The 16,877-nt window shown below is 38.4% G+C and overlaps 1 protein-coding gene across 2 annotated transcripts in view; it reads right to left on the minus strand.

Moving 5' to 3' along the window:
* CLNK (cytokine dependent hematopoietic cell linker) overlaps nt 1-16,130 on the minus strand; it is a 33,995-nt gene extending 17,865 nt beyond the window's left edge. Inside the window, exons 1-9 of one of the 2 annotated variants that reach the window (XM_075023189.1) lie at nt 15,975-16,130; nt 14,905-14,954; nt 11,072-11,109; nt 8,479-8,641; nt 6,641-6,720; nt 6,290-6,335; nt 3,461-3,489; nt 3,100-3,119; nt 1,489-1,617 (exon numbers count right to left, since the gene is read on the minus strand). In XM_075023189.1, the coding sequence (XP_074879290.1) occupies nt 1,489-1,617; nt 3,100-3,119; nt 3,461-3,489; nt 6,290-6,335; nt 6,641-6,720; nt 8,479-8,641; nt 11,072-11,109; nt 14,905-14,929 (530 nt within the window). In that variant the 5' untranslated portion in view covers nt 14,930-14,954; nt 15,975-16,130. Of the gene's footprint in view, nt 1-1,488; nt 1,618-3,099; nt 3,120-3,460; nt 3,490-6,289; nt 6,336-6,640; nt 6,721-8,478; nt 8,642-11,071; nt 11,274-14,904; nt 14,955-15,974 lie in introns of those variants that run through there. The other variant, XM_075023179.1, reaches the window with a different exon arrangement.
* Nucleotides 16,131-16,877: the final 747 nt, after the last annotated feature.

A 16,877-nucleotide genomic window follows, 5' to 3' on the forward strand; every position in this document is an offset into this window, starting at 1 on the left:
CCCCCCCCCCCCGAAACTATTAGAAATATTTTGGTATCTATAACTGCAAAGAGAAGCGGAGTTTGGTGGTTATGATTTTTGCTGCTGCCTTTTACTTCTAGCATGAGAAATGACATGTATTTATATTACAGAATTTGGCTTTGTTAATAGGACCTATCAAATCCAAGTGCTCTGCATACTGATGTCTGCTGGCAAACATGGCTTGTAACAGTTCTCACGCAGCTTTCAATGTATGTGCTGCCCTACCGAGGGAAAGGATCAATCATGGGATTTGGAACTTAGCAGCTGTAGGTCAGGTCACACATCTGAATATGAAGCTACTTCATATTAATAAAATATCTTAACAACCAACAGCTTTTGGAACCTAATCCATGAAAGAATTTAAGCACCATTCAGGAAAAAAAACCCAACCCATACTTAGAGCTCACTCCTTAAGTATATACTTAACTCTAAGCAGAAGATTATATCATTGATTTGCAAGCTTTCTTTTTCCCCCATGGGATTTGCAGTGACCTTTGTAAAATGATGCAAAATTCCATCCTGATGAACTGAAACTAAAACCATTTAAGGAAGGGTGGACAGGATTGACCCAGCTCAGTTGTGCCCAAACTTCTGGCTGCAATAGGTTTTTGTTGAGAGGCATTTGAGCATTATACCCTGTGGCCCCTGGATGTGTGTCGTTCCTCTTCCCAGCGTGTGTCCACCACCATCCCCATTTATGAATGTGCATTTTGGTCATACAGCAAGAGCACATATGCCTCTGGTTACATGGCAGTAAGCAGCGTACATACATGTTCATCTGACTAGATATGTGTGTTGTCTGAAAAAAGCAACCAGCCTCATAACCTGACATATGCACATGCTTGGCCATACAGCCGGACACAAGCGGCTTGTGCTTCAGGACCGAGCGCTCATCCACGCTGCCGTGTCAGGATGCTGAATGAACATGGGTGTCGTATGATGGAGGAGGGCAAGATGGAAAGGACAAGACGCGATTTGTAGTCTGGATTCATTGGTCTCGTGGGCTGGACAAGAATTCTGGCTACAGATTAGTCATTCCTTTTGCTGAATGTAACATCCTTGCGTTGTGGAGTGTATTTTCGTATCTCTGGTGTGGTCAGTGTATTTCCCCATCACTTGGTTCACCAACTGTACTAAGCAAGTGCAATTGTTTCTACTTAGAACTGGCTGCAAAACCTCTAAATGTTAGTAAGAAAAAGTAGGACAAACCTTAAAGTGTTCATGAAAGTTCTGCCTACTTTTCCACTCCTTTTCTTCTTTACCATTATTTTGGCAGTTTTTTCTTTAAAACATTCTAGTCTCACATTGCGCTAAATACCACTTCTCTCAATTATTCACAGCTGTCTAAAGAATAACTTTTTTTTTTTCTTAAGTAAAAGCAGCAGTGCAATGAAGGTAAAGTCTTGTGGTTTGACTGGGGAGAGTGTTTTGGTTCTCAGGGAATGAGGATGAGGAATGCACTCGTACCTTGTGACTTTTGCTGATATTGGAAAGGTGTGAGCTTGGCTGAGCGTTTTCCTTGTATGAAAGAACTGGCTGCTTATCTGCGGCGCTGGAGGAAGTGGCTGATACTGCTTTGGCAGCGTCTTCAGAGGCCTAGAGAAGTCAAAGGAGAATTTGAAGAATTATTAGGGAATAAAGGAGGTGCAGGGACTGTGTTGTAAGTGCAAGCTCAAGAAGTAAAACACAGGAATTTTCCGAGAGCATTTCAATGTATTTGTGCTGAGCTTAGCTCAGGTCCAGAAGCTTCTTGGGGCCCTTCAATAGCAACAGTAATTTTGGATAATATTCTACATTTGCAAGACATTACTGCACTGTGTTACATGCCACTTAAGACCGCTTTCATGCGCTTCACCAGTATGTGCCAAGTACAGCTCTCCAGTGTTGATATTTCTGGGGGGATATGGCTGTGTATAAGGCCCAGCCAGGGAACACACTGCAGTTCAGACCCACAAGAAAAAAATGCTCTTCACCCCAGAAAACTCACAGCTAACACGTGCCCAGTGTTTTCTGGCAGATGGGGGCACGCTCTGCCCATGCTCTGAGACCAGCTGGTCACAGCCCAGCTCTAACTGGAAGCTGTGGCACGGAGAGCTTGGCTCAGTAAAGCTGGAGGTGCATCCCCGCTGCGCTGCAGACCTGCCCTTCAGCGGTGGGCTCCTGGGGAGCGAGCCTTGGGTGTTTGCGTGGCACAGACCAAAATTAAGTCAGCTGCGAGAATTAAGAACCATGCTCGCTACCCTAATACAAGCGGAAACAAATAGTGAAATTTTGTAGAATAATGGAATGCTCTTATTTCTGCACTTTTACAGTTTTGGATTTGTGAAGCTACACTGTCCTTTTATGCTCTTATTTCATATTTTAACTTAAGGAATAATCTGAATCTGTCTGTAATGCTAATCATATTTTAAACTTCTTTTTAGCTTTTATGGCAGTCAGTGTAGGCACGGAGGAATGAGCTTGTCAGTCCTGGATGACCTTTTGGAAGGATATCTTAATTGTAGCAGTTTTTGTTTGGGGTTGAAAAGATCAAGAAGCGATTAATTTTTTGTTTGTGGGCATATCATAGAAAAATATATTTGTGGAATAGAGCTTGGTCCATCTTCTGTGGGAGTAAATGGCAATATTCAGATTGATTTCTACGGACATGATTTAGATTTGTAGCAAAAAAAATTGGCAGAAGGATTTAATAGGCAATGAAGTCAATATTATTATGGTGAACAGAGCCTAAGGCACCAGTACAAATTGATGGAAGATTTTTTTCCCAACAATTTATATCTGAGTTGAACCGGATTCAAGATTTCTAGGCTTTTGACTGGGTTCCATGCTCAGCCAAGTTGATTTTGAAGATGCACGTCTCAGCTCCTGCTGTGAACACTTGCGACTCATGTTTTGTTCTCCCTAATTTCATATCAGAACATAAAATAAGCCCAAACAGAGCCAGATAGTAAAAGGATACCGGCTCACTTCCAGTCATCTCATTACCATGAGCGGTACAGATGGATGTGAGCTTTCATTAGCATTGAGTTCCCCGAGGACCGCAGGTAAGTGAGTAAGCGATCTCTTAAGTGATCTTACCGTGGGGGAGGCACAGGGTGCTGGAAAAGAGAGGAAACAAAAATCTGTGTAAGCTTTTTTCCTTGTTTTACTAAGAGAAATGTAAAGAGTTTAGATCAAGCAGCCATGCCTGTGTCAAGTCAAAGGGTTTATGTACTCTATAGCACATAACATCATATTTTAACATGCCGTTTGAAAATCACTGAGGGATAAAAGACGTCTACATAAACCATGAATGTAAGTAAGTGAGATAATGTAGGACTGCAGATATGAATTCTATTATCCTTTAGTTAGTGCTAGCAAAATTGCAGCCTGCTTTTAAAAATATTTTAAGTGGCAAAATGACCAGTAAAAATTTTAATTGATGAGAGATTCTGCTTACCTGGGGCCCATCTATTTTCATTCTTTCTCCTAAAAATAATTATTAATAATCGTTAATAGAGAGCTACCCATATAATTCACAAATAAAGGTATAGCTTTATTCTGGCATTGTTGTTATTATTATTGACCATCCAGGCCCATCCTCCCCTCGGCCCCGGCTCTACCTCCAGAATTCTTTGATTCAAAGTCACGTTGCTGTCTCCACAGCATTCATCCCTCCTATCACATCTGTATCTCCATAACTTTTCCTGCTACTGAATGGAGAGCATTAATTTCGGTGAACCTAGGAGAAGCTGGAAGCTTTGGAGGTTCAGCGGAAGATTGTTATGTGTGGGAATGGGGCAAGTCACAGCCTAGACTTGAGACAGAAGTCACTGAGGTGCGTATTTATTCTGTTAGCTGTTCGGCACATGAGGCCAATGGGCTCTGAATGAGGCTCATTGGAAGTGGAGTGGATTTTGTTTGATCTGTAGTTTATTTAGCCTTTCTTAGGGTGGATTCACAGGTGGATTCAGGTGCAACTTATTCTCAACCATTTGTGCTTCTCTCCATATAAAACACAACCCTAGGTGTACTTGGATAATTATGGCAATCATAGAAGTGTTGGGAATCTTCCTGGGCTGTAGCCAATAAATCTTTTTAATATCACTCACAAACATTGATTTCATAGGAGACATAACTAAGAATCAGTTAAAGTTAAAGCAGGAAAAAACAAATTTTTTTTTGTTTTTTCAGCTTAAATTATAAAACAAAGGAAATAAAAAATTGTCATGATACTTGATAAAACAGAGTGAACTTTGGTTTTACCTCTGCCTTTCAGAATGAAACATTTGAGGGTGATATTTATTCAGGTATTGTAAATTTAAATATTGTTCAGAGACTTTCTATATATGCTTATCAAGTTGTTTGGGATGCATTTTTTGTCTGTTTTGATTTTTCTACAGACATTTATAAAAATCTTGAAAAGCAATGAAAGTAAATCTATTTTTTGTTGTTTTCAAATTCACCAAAATATGACTGATTATTTAAATGAACATAGGACATCTAAGTAATGCAAAAAGAGATGCAATACATCCTGAGTTCTCCTTCAAGTAAACCATAACAAATTGGTCTGAATAAAAGAATGGTACCTTAAACGTTTAACGATTCTCGAAAATAACTATTGACAAAAATTCTTCTGTGCTGTTCATGCCATCTTGTGGCAAAACCACTTAATAGCACTGGGTGTGAGAGTAAACGTTGAGATACATTTAATAACAGTGTAGTTATTATCTAAAAATAATAGAGTCCTCTGTAAGCACTATTAGCTCAGGATGTACTAAAAATATGTATAATTTGCATTCTCAAACTGCAGAGTTTAATTTACCTGCCTGCATTGTCTTTGGTTCCTCTTTCTTAATGTCAGCACACATCTCATGGAGGCAGACAAACATATAAATACAACCTACTAAATCCTGGTGGAATTTGAAGCTATGTGTAAACTGGAAAACTGTCAGTGGGACCTTGCCTACCGATTTCTGCAGATTTTGAAGCTGGCTTACTCAAATTTCTGTCAATTCAGCTTTTTTACAAGCTGCATCAGGATTTGCTCACAAGAGGCAATCTAACCTCTCATTTTGTACACTTTATAGCGCCTACTTTTTCATAATCTGTAGGAATTATTTGGCTCTATGTTTTTCATTATAGTATGAACTAAGAGGAAAAAACCCCAAACAATTCTGTTTTGCATGGAATTCTTTGCATTATTTTTCTGGCTGGTCAAATATAATACTTACTCTATGAAAATCAGCTGTTACAGCAAACATAGAAAGGAACATATTTTCCTGCCTTGGCAACTGCATTCTTTTTGACCGTATTTAGCATATGGTTCAAAGATTTGAAAATGATAAGGAAAAAAACCATTCCTTTTCAAGGTTAATCAGATATTTAATCCTTCAGTAGTTGACTTCATGAGATATTGCTACATCTAAAGTATATCAAATATAAAAAAAAGTATATAGAAACCTACTTTAAAAATAATCTTATGAGTGAGTAAAACCATCAATTAAAGTATTTAATAGTTGGACACCTCATTAGATTCTTGAAGAATAAGATAGCAATCTGTCTCTGATTTCACCACAAGAAACAAAACAGAACAAAGAAAAATGAAAGGTACATTTATGACTCAAAATTATAGGATTTTGAAGCAAATTTGCAGTTGAAGGTAAAGCAGTGGAGAAAAAATACATGCTAGGTGATATACTACATAATTAGCATATTCTTAGTAGGAGAACACTGTCAGATAGCTTTTGTAAATAGTTACCCTAGGATGTAAATCCTTAATAGGAATTGCTAAAGTTGATATTACTATTTAAAAATAGTTATTAGATTATGCTTTACAATATATTCATACAAAATGCGTGAGAAGGATAGGAAGCCAAAAAGCATGAGGTCCTGAGAAGTAAAAAGCGTAACAGGGATCTTGCAGCTTTTGGTGGAACACTTCAGGAGACACAGGCTCCTCCCCCCCTGCCTCCCCTTATGTCTTTATAATTGTAGGGAAAAGGAAAACCTGATTTTTAAATGGAATGGCTTGTTTTTCTCCCCCTTGAGGAACAGGGAGCTCATGAGATAAAATATATCTCCTTTTGTAAATAATTACTTTGATGTTAGATAGATAGTTGAAACAGTATTGCAAATTTGCAGTATGATTATTTTGGAAAGCAGCTGCTGTTCTGAAAACCTTGTCTATTCTATCACCTGTAATCTCTGCTTATGTACAAAAGCTAAAATGTGGAAGCAACAATTTCTATTTCTATTTTTTGCAGAAATGGGTATTTTTTTATTATACCTCTAACACTTGGCACGCTTCGCCCCTCCAGAACAGGTGTGTGTTTCTGTTAATAAAACAAAATAAAGATGTGATGTTAGTCATCATCCTTGAAACTATGGCTAGTAGAGATGGTGCTGCTCCCGACTGGGATGCCTCTAACACTTGGTAGATCCCCAGCAGTCAGTAAGTGAAGGCAAGCGGCGAGGACGTTGGTGCAAAGTGAAACAGGAACAGCGCACAGGAACTTGTGTGACCTTGTACAATCGAATGTTACGTGGCTAAGACTTTGAGTAGACTGCACTTAACTTTAAATGATATTACAGAAAAGGGGAAATCTGTTTGTGAATAGGGTTTAAGATCTTTACTTACAGCTGAATATTGAGGGGGCTGAGATGTGTGCTGGCTCTTCATTGAGGAAGTGGTACTTGAAGGCCTTAAGCAACGTTTATCTATAAAAGAGGAAGAAAAAGCAAGCCTGAGTAATTCAATAATACTATGTTTTAAGAAGAAGAGGTTTTAACGTTCGAAATATGTTTGTCAGGTCAGATCTTGCCATTTTTATAGCATTTTAATTTTTTCCTTTTCAGAACCTAACCATCATTTTAGTAGCTGTGTTAAGGACATAAGCATGACCCTTGTAATAGTTTTACAGTCAACCTCCTCACTGTGGAAAAAAAAAAAAAAGCCTTCATAAGCTGTTACACAGTTAAGGCAGACATTTGACCTAAACTGAATAGATTAGTGAATCTGTTTTTCATTTGAACCTTTGCTCTTGGCAACACCGTTGTGGTGTTCTGGTTTTGTGAGGGGTGTGGGGGAGTTTACTCTCTAGAGAGCTTTTTAATTTTTACTTTAGATTTTAATAAATACTGCACCGATGGCCCTCTAAAAGAAATGCAGAGGTTGTACGCTAGCATGTGTTTTCTAGTCATTAATTTTATATCTCAAGGGCATTGTTATTTGTCTAGGAAAGATGGCAAAATGGGATGTTAGCATTGAGTTTTGCCTTTCTGAAATATGTTTTCAGACTTTTCCTCACTCTTATATCCTGCCACATTATAGTTACTGGGCATAACACAGGCAAAAAGCAGATTTTTGTTTAATGTGTTTTCTCTGAAATCAGAAAACAAAAATGGTGTGGTTTTGTATTTCAGGACAGTCTTACATAAACCAAGGATGCTGAATGCTGACTGAAAGTCTTTATTACTAACCAAGATAAAAACAGCACTTGGAATTTACTTCAGATTTCCAAATAAAATGCACAAATGAGTCTTTGGAACATAATGTAGACTATCTGGATGTTCAGACTGATTGTGATCTGCTTGCACACCGATAAATTTACTCACATTCAAAGCCATCTATTTGTTTGGACATCAAACTAACTCCCACAAAAATCAGTAGAAAAATCTTTGCTGACTTTGATGTGAACTGGAGCAAGATTTCATACATATATTGATGCTGTATTTTCAGATATTTTTGGTTTCTGGTTTCCATTCTTCCTCATCTAGGATTCCCCCCCCAGATTTTTAATGATTTAAAACCTCCACAGAGTGTTTATAATGGCTTTGAGCAATGGATAGCTGGGATGACATTTCACTTCCGTAAACAGGATATTAATTGGCTGTGTATGTTTGGGCATTAACTGTGACTTAGAATGGCTTTAGTAAACCAGAGCTTGATTAATGCAGCTACCTTGCAAGGTTAAGAATGCCTGAGAAATACACTCAAAGTCATCGCTTATTACTGCTATTGGAAGTGGCAGAGAACACCTTAAAAAAGAATACTACATTTCTTCATCTGCAAATTATCGTCTGGAGGAAAGTTTCCCGTGTTCTTTAATGTGTTTTCCATCTTAAATGCTTCTAGGCTTAAATAGCAGTGGGCTTTTCTGAAATGGTTGTGGGTTTGACCAGTCAGTTTTTTGCACGTTCCAGGTGGCATGGGATCATAGAATTTCTCCCATGAAGGTAATGTTAAAATTACAAAAGCAGCATGTAATTATTTATTTAACATAATTTAATGGAAATAAGGGTAACTGTTGAATATGAAGATGCAGACAAAGCTCTTCTCTTGTTCCTGCCCACCAGTGTTTTATTCTGCAGTTGAGCCATTTAATTTTAAAAAATATCTGGACTGAAAACCCCAAGCCTGTACTGTTCCTATTTACTTCTAGGTTTGGCTCACTTTCTGCAGACAGCAAAAGTTACCTGCATATTCGGATTCTTGTAGAGGTTTGGCAGGAAGGATTCTCAAAGCATGGATGGCCTCCAGAGTGGAAGAACTTACAGTTTCATAATCACCTTCTTCCTCCTCAGATACCTTGGAGGATGATTGTAAGTCACTCTTGCCCTTCATTGTCAAATCTTTGTTCTGGATAGAAGAAGAGATACAAAGATAATACAAATAAATTTAAGTTCAGGATTAATTTCAGATTTGGAAATATTTGATGAGCAGAACCAGACATTTTGGTGCACAGGAAATTTTCTGATGGAAATGGAAGGGTTGGAAAGTAGCTGAGCAAGGGTTTTAGGGATCTAAATTTTTGATTTAGATTCATAAAATATCCATTCAGGAGGCAGTTTAGTTCTCTCTCTGAATTTGGCCTGTCACCACTCTTGAAAATATAATGAAAGTGTTTCATTTTATGATCATTGCAGACATTTGAAACTGTGCCTTTCATTATAATATTATCCATGTGGTATTTGTATTGTACTGACTGTTTACATATGTTACTTGCAAGAATATATTAACTAGCTCATCACAAATGTCACACGTTAAAATATAAACATGCAATGTTTGGGGGAATTTGTGCTAGCAGATGTGCAGTCCAAGTGAATGCGATTGCAAGTATGTATTGAAAAGTGGAGTCCACAGAAATGTGGTGCTGAGAGTGACTCAGGATGTGTCTATACATTTGTACTAGGTTTGTTCAAGATTTTATTCTCTGGGGTCCTGCTCCACCCTTATACTGACTGTTTACATGCTGGAACCTAACTGCTGGCTTCTTTCAGGAGGAGACATGCACTAACAGCACACAGCTGAGATTACTACTGACTGAACTCAGCTGAGGGTACCCAGTGTCTTTGTAAGTCATATTTTGCTACCAGAGACAGTACAGGTGCACCCATGCACTTGGATCTTCGCCAATGTTTGTTTTAATCTCTTCTTGAACTCACTAGTAATGGGGAATCGATAGCTTCCTGAGGTGTCTTCTTCCACTAGTTAACTGTCCTTTCAGTTCACGCTTTTTCTCTTGAGTGCTACAAATTAAACCAATTTGTTTTACCCTCCAAGGACACTAAAAAAATTGATTACTAGCCACTTTATTTCACCCTTTATTATGTTTAATGCCTATAATTATATTTCCTTTTAGTCATCTAAGTAAGTACAATTCTTTAAAGCTTTCCCAAGTTCTCAACCAACTTAAAAGATTTTGAACCTCATATCCCCAGAATTACTCTCCTGTAAACTCTCTCCGGGTTGTACACATCTTGATTACAACATCAAGCAGACCTCCAAAGAGTGTTCTTGACAGTACATTTCAGGGTGAGGTTTGTCTTTTTATAACAGTACTTAAAAAAATACCACCACACCAGACAGACCCCTGCAGGATAACTGGGTTTGCAGGCTCTTGTGCTGCATAATTCTTTCCAGTTCAGTAGCAGACTACTATCACCTAGGCTGAGAGTGGATATTTTTTCTGTCAGTTGTGCAAACACTTCACACATTTTCATCTAGACCAGGTTTCCAGATTTCTACTTGTGAGACTGTCTTCTAGGAAATGCCAAGACCTAACAAAAATCAAGATACATCACATCTTTCTCCCCATTATGGTTGTATTTCTGCTGAGAAGGAAATTACTTTGGTCTGAGAAGTTGAGGAGATGTTCTTCATATTCACATTAGCATTTTTTTACATAATCAGACTTACTATTTCCAAAAGATGCTTTCAGACTGACTTTGTTTAATAGTCTCTCCAGGTATCCAATGAACCCTCAGGATTTGCTTGCTTTCTTGTAAGAAATGGAGGTTACCACTGTTCTTTTCCATTGCTTTAGGAACTCAGGACTCCTTGGAAAGTTCCCAAAGATAATCAATTAATGTCTCAGAAATTACTTCAAATACTTCCTTAAGTGCTTTAGCATAAGTAAATATTATCCTGAATGTTCTTCCCCTGTTCCGTTCTGTGCTATTACTGCCTTCTAGTTGGTATTAATCCCATATAGTGTCTGATTGTAATTAACCTTTCTATGAAAACTGAAGCAGCCAAAGTATTGATTGCATCAACCTTCTTTAGTCACCCTTTACTTGTTCAACTTGCTTATTAAGCAATAGACCTCTGCTTTCTTTTCATCTTTCTCTGACTTGTAAGGTATTTGCAGTCTTTTCTTATATGGCTGAGCTGAAACTCAAACCAGCTTTCAGATACAAATGGGAAGACATTGAAATGTGTACTGTTAGCTTTTCAGCTTTCATTTGCATTGGTTACATATTATACCTTGAGGTTTATGACTTACTTGTTCAGCTTGACTTCTGTTATTTTCACATGATTTTCTGATAAAGGTGCATTTTAGATTCAGACCATAAATAGGGAATTGACTAGAGAGTTAAACACTTCTTTAATCAAGCTCCTACTAAAACAAAGTTTTCATATATACTTCAAAATTCTTGTGTTTTATTTTGCATTAACAAGCAGTGAGGATCACATTTTCTGTTACCAGCATTATAGCCAAGACGATATTAACGCACATCAGGAAGTGAAAGAAAAGTAAAATTTTAGGAGGATCAGTATGATACTTACAAAATGATAGGCATTAGCAGGAATAGTTCTTCTGTTTTCTGTATGAAATGGAGAAAAAATGTCAGCAGGTGTCATTCTGTAGAAAATGATATAATAACTAATAACTTATATAAAGAAACAAAAATCTGCCAACTGCACAGTATTTTACCGATACTAAAGCAAAGGAGATGAAACAAATCCACCCATGAGTTTGCTGACCTATACAGTGCATGAGGAAGTAGCTGGGTGGAAATGGGATTCACAACCACTAGCATGTCTAAGCCCTCCCACAGAAAATACCCGGAGAAGGATGTGCTTCAACTCCTCTCTCTTCTGAGTTTTGCTGCTTGGTGCAGAACTGTAAGGGCTCACCCTGGTGACCTGGGGATCCTGGTCTGGAAATTCCTCTTCTGAATAGAAACATGCCTTGTTCCTTTAGTGGCAGAAGAAAATCTGATCTCATGCTTTCAAGACTGAACTGGGAAATAAGTTGTGCTGATGTCTGTTGTGTAGTTGCACAGCACTTGCCCAGGAATTGGAATCCTGGTTTCAGCTTGAGAAGCTCCAAATTCACAGCTCCCAAAACCGAGAACACTCCAGCTACCAGGCTATAAACTATTGTAGGTAGTGGCTGTCTGCCCATGGAGTTGTCTCATGGTATAGCCAGGAGAGCATGAGTTACAGGGCCAAAGAGCTGGTGAACAGGAGAACAGGAGAGTGAGTTTACTTGAGAAGAGACTCCCAAGTTCCACCCTTAACCTGATTTACACATTTAATCCAGTGACTGTTTAACGCAAAACAGCCATGGTATGTCCTTGCCCGGTATATGCTCTTGTTCTGGACTGTTGAAGCAATCCTTGCTTAGGCTGCTTGTAGCCTCACCAATCTTGCATCTGTGGCTACATAACAGCCTGATTTCCAAAGCAGAGCATGAAAGTCCTTCTATTAAGCCTAACCTATAATATATAATTATAGCATGCTCTAATGCTTAGGAGGAAGGGCAAATTGTAGACTGAAACCCTTTTATGCCAAGGAGAGAGTTAAAACCAGACCCACTTCTTGCCTGGGTGTTGCACCCTGTGTTGAAGTGGGTGAAGGATGGGCAGCATCCCACAACCCTCCCTTCCAGCTGTATTTTGAAAGGAGCCAGTCTCTACCTAAACAGCCTTTTTACATTTGTCACTATTGTTCTTTTAAGGTCTGAATATTGCATGAGCCTGGTATTGCAGAGTTTTCTATACCCCAGCAGATGGCATTGAATGTTCATTTATTCAATATATGTAGTACTTTTATCTCTGCTCAGAGGGTCATTGGGGGGGGGGAAGCTGTTCATGCAAAGTGGTTGTCTGATTTTCTGTTTAGTTCTGCTGGTGCAAATCAGAAGTAAGCCCAGTTAAATCAATGACATTACCAAGGAAAACCGATGCAGATGAGGATAACTAGGTGGTACCAATATAATAATGCAAAAAGGCAGTCAGTGTCTTAAACTGTAGCCTTTTTACTTCTGTTAATAAAAAATGGTTATTCTATCCTCAACAATAAGAAACAAATAACAGTGGTAAGCATCGAAGCTATTAGCCATGCATTTCATGGCTTAATGCTAAAAGAGGACTGTGACAGAAGACTTTGGGGTGATTTATTGCTATCCAGCATCAGTTTACAATTTGAAGTCCAGGTTAGTTTATAATCTATTCTGTTACACAGGAATCACCAGAGTTTGGAGGAACTCCAGCCCACCCTCTCCTTTTCTTCTAATGCCTCCTTTGCACAGCACGAGTGAAAGGAGAGGCAGCGTTGCTGCTCTCCTGCGGGCATTCCCTTTACATAAGGTGAATGCCCACATATTTGCTCTGTGCTAGCTGAGGAGTGCAAATCAGCGAGAAACCGCTCCTCCTGTTATTTAAGGATGACATTTTGGTAGTGAAGATGAATATTTCACTCTGTCAGCTACGCTGTACTTATTGGGCCTTCAGAATGAGAAGTGCCATGTGCCATCTGGGTAGTGGAAGACCATCGAAGAGGTTCACCACTTTGGGGGAGACTATTTCTGCTCTTTACTATATATATCACCCTGGAACATCCAATTTTCTGCCTTCTAGTGCACTGGCTGTAGTACAGGGATGAAAGAGGGCAGAATCTTTGTGCCAGGTAGTTGCAATCAGCTGGACCTTCTGGCATCAGTATTTCTTCGCTGCAAGCTAAAGACTCAGAGCTGGCAGGAGTCAGTCTCCTCAAGCTATAGGGACTGGTCGTATTTTATTCAGTCTGAAAATTTTTTGTTGCTTTGCTACATCCTCTGTGAAATTAATAAATGGAGTATATCAGTTATAACAATAGCAAAGTGTTGTGTTTCTTTGGCATATGCATGGGTGTGTTTCTGCCAGTTGAGAGAGAATGCCTGATGTCAAAGGACAAAAGGGAAGAAATTAATTTCTCTTTAATTTGCAAGGGAATAAAGTGGTGTGCATTTTGTGGCAACCTTGCCTGCTTTTCATAGTGACCTAAAAAAAAGTCTGTTCAAAAGGTGACAGGTTAGCAATTTGTACATGAACACTCAATGTCAGAAACAAACATAGCCCTTCTTTAAATGAGAAAGCAGAAAGTAAATCTCTTCCTATTGACTTCTGTGAATCTATGAATGCACAGTGGTTTTTTAGTCACTGTTTTTGGTGTTTCAGCCAGTAACAGAAAGCAATCAAGTATTGTGGGTTGTGTTTTAATAAACCTTGTGATCCTGACAGGGTGTCTCCTAACCACTTCAGTAGAAAAAAAATAAGGCTGGCAATGCTGCAAGGAAGCACCTCCATAGAAGTTTTCAGAGTCACTTTTTCTGTTTGGTCCAAAAGTATCATGTAAAACCTCGTCCTGTTAAGTATATGGGCATCTTCCTCTAGCCTCAAGAGGGGTTAGGTAAGACAAGTAGAAACTTCCTGAATTGCATAGTTTTAATTCCAGGACCAAGCAAAAGGCTAGGCAGGCTTTGCTTCAGAGACTGTGAAAAGGGCATGTGAATAATTGCCAATTATGATGAGCTTCTGTGATATGGCCAGCTATCCACAGACAATAAAAGATTTGCAATAAGATGATAGACTGCTGGGTTTTATTTTTCCAGAACAGCTTTTTCCAGCCCTAAATCTAAATCTTCTGTATTATATGGATATTGAATGCATTTAAGCAAACTTCACATAACACAATAAACATATGGTATACCAGATAAATTTGTCTGGCTAGTTGTGCCCCTATTTAGTTAGATAATTTTATATGCTTTGCATTAAATATCTCTTAGCTCAGCTACCGTTGTGAAATACGGTATCATTTTCCACTGATTTAAGTAGGAGCAGGGTTTTACTTTTGAAATCAATGTGATTTAAACACATGCTTACTACTGACCATAATCTGTCATGGGATCAGATTTAAAGATCCTGTCTCATTGTCCCATTGTTTTGGAACAGCAAACGCAAGAAGAGGGGAGTCCTTCACAAGTGGCGGCAGAGGAAAAAGGAAAGTTCCCTCAGTTGCTTTCCAGAAGTCATCAGCCAACATAATGTTTTCAGTCTTCAGCAAGAGGGTGACTTATTGATGGCTTTTTGCAGTGTATAATGTGAAGCCAACATTTTTGGGGGCAGTCTGGAAGTAAACATCTTTTTGCTTTCTTCATTAGTGCATATCCAATTTCCACTTGGTGGGTATCCATTTCTTTTCCTCTTTTCTTGCAATTCATTTTAACTTTTATGATCTTACAATGTTCTTATCTGTCACACCTTGCATGTTACAAACTATCACTGTCTCTGAGTAATAAGTATGGTAAAAAACATGCTACGGTACTTCCTTTTTCAATACTGAAAGAATTTTACCTTTTGGAGGTACATCCAGATTCATTGCTACACATATGTTTGGGCAAGATCTAAAGACATAAAAAAAAAAGAAAAAAAAATCCACTTAAATATTAGAAATTGCTATTGTTCTATGAAACTTCTCAAAGAGTCTAACTTAACTGAATGACTGAAAGCTGCAAGGATAATAATTAAATTTGAAAAATGATTTGGCAGATTTGGAAATTCAACAATCTTGGGTCAAACCTTGCATTTTTGTTCACTGACAGCTCCAAGTTTGGTGCAGTTACAGAAAGCCCTACTCTTTTTGCAAACATTCATTTTAGACATAAATATTGTAACAGCCTTATTGATGCTTTAGCATATTCAATATATTGTTGGAGGGATGAATTTGCTTAGGGAGATAGGAGCTAAACCTCTCTTTTAGCATGCAGCTGTGCCACTGCACGTGGCTCCCTTCCCATTCTGCCAGCCAGCAGAATAAGTATAACAATTTCTCCTGGTCCTGATATGGTGTTCTTCCATCCTGCTACTACTCTGCCATAGGAAATATCTGAGATATATTGAGTGTGGAAGAAACACATAAATGGATCTTGACCTTACTCTGGTGTCCTGGATGATGGTTCTCTCACCATCACCCTCTTTACCCACTGGACCTTAGCTCTGTATCAGCCCATCCAGCAACATTTATGGATCATTGCAGTAGTAGTACTTATAGTATTCAGAAACAACAACAAGAAATATTTTGCAATGAAGATGTAGCCAGGGATCACATTAGGACTGCAGTAATGCACACTTATTGTATCTAGTATCTAAGCATCCACCCTTGGAATTGCCTGAAGTTTGTGAAATACCAACAAAATCTTTGAGTTTTAACTGCCCCACTCTTCAGATTGCAAAATAATTTAGGTTAGCAGCAGCTTTTGATCAAAGAGTGAAGCTGAGCGGTTTCCTGTTCAGTGAGCAGGCTGTAAACCACACTAGAGTCATCTGGTCCTTCGCTGTCTACTGCTTAGAGCATGGACACATCAATAATAAACATTTTATTGATGTTACTTATCAGTGCTTTAAGAAGTAATTTATTTACTTACTTATTTTTTGGCAAAGTTGTCTTCCTGCTGTCTGAATCTGCTGGGCGATGTACTATTGTTTTCCTGTTAGCTCTGACAGAATTGAACAAAGTTTACTGTTAGCAAGCAGCAGTAAGTAGGGAAGAAATGTGAGTGCGAGCAGAGCTGAAAAACAAATTTTCAAATCTGGGAAATACATATATGTAAATAATTCCCTTCTTCTCTACCTCAAACATTTCCATTCTCTGACTGTTTTGCTGATTTTCTTGTTTTCAACTATTTGGAAAAAAGAACAACGGTTTCCTGCTGAGAGAAGGAAAAGCTGGAAACTGAATTCCTGCATCCAGTGTTTTGGTTTCTTTGGAGTAGGGCACTTATTAAATTCTTGTACAACTGAATAGGAATTAAAACCCAGGGGCACCTGTCCAAGATTTCTGCTGCTAGTAAAATACTTGCTAAACACCAGTGAGGTAGCTATCAAAGCAACAGAGATCAGACCTCTTGGGCTCTCTAATTCTGGTTGCTCTTGAGCCCCACTTAGAAAGAGAACTCCTTATTTTACTCATGTGAAATAAAAGTGATCTGTAAATCCTTGAAACAAACACTGAGATGATTTCGACTTTTACCCTTTGCCTACCAGAGACTTCAGTGTTCGCAGCAAAAGAGTTAGGATTATCTCACAAATAATTCCTACAGATTGTAAAGATGGTCTTGAACAAATGTCACTTGGACCTAGTCCTTCCCAAATTCCTTTAAATTCACAGTTCCTATAATCAGTGTTGCCAAATCAAGTTACAATTTTTCTTTGTAAACATGCCCCCAAATCCTCTTAAAAAAAATAAAAATTGAATGTGCATATTGATAATTAATTTCTCTAACTCAGTGTGGAAATACTAAAGGGCACAAATGCAAAGTGCAAATTTT

Source organism: Buteo buteo, chromosome 1 (genome assembly GCF_964188355.1).
Source record: "Buteo buteo chromosome 1, bButBut1.hap1.1, whole genome shotgun sequence".
In the NCBI taxonomy this organism is placed as follows: Eukaryota; Metazoa; Chordata; class Aves; order Accipitriformes; family Accipitridae; genus Buteo; species Buteo buteo.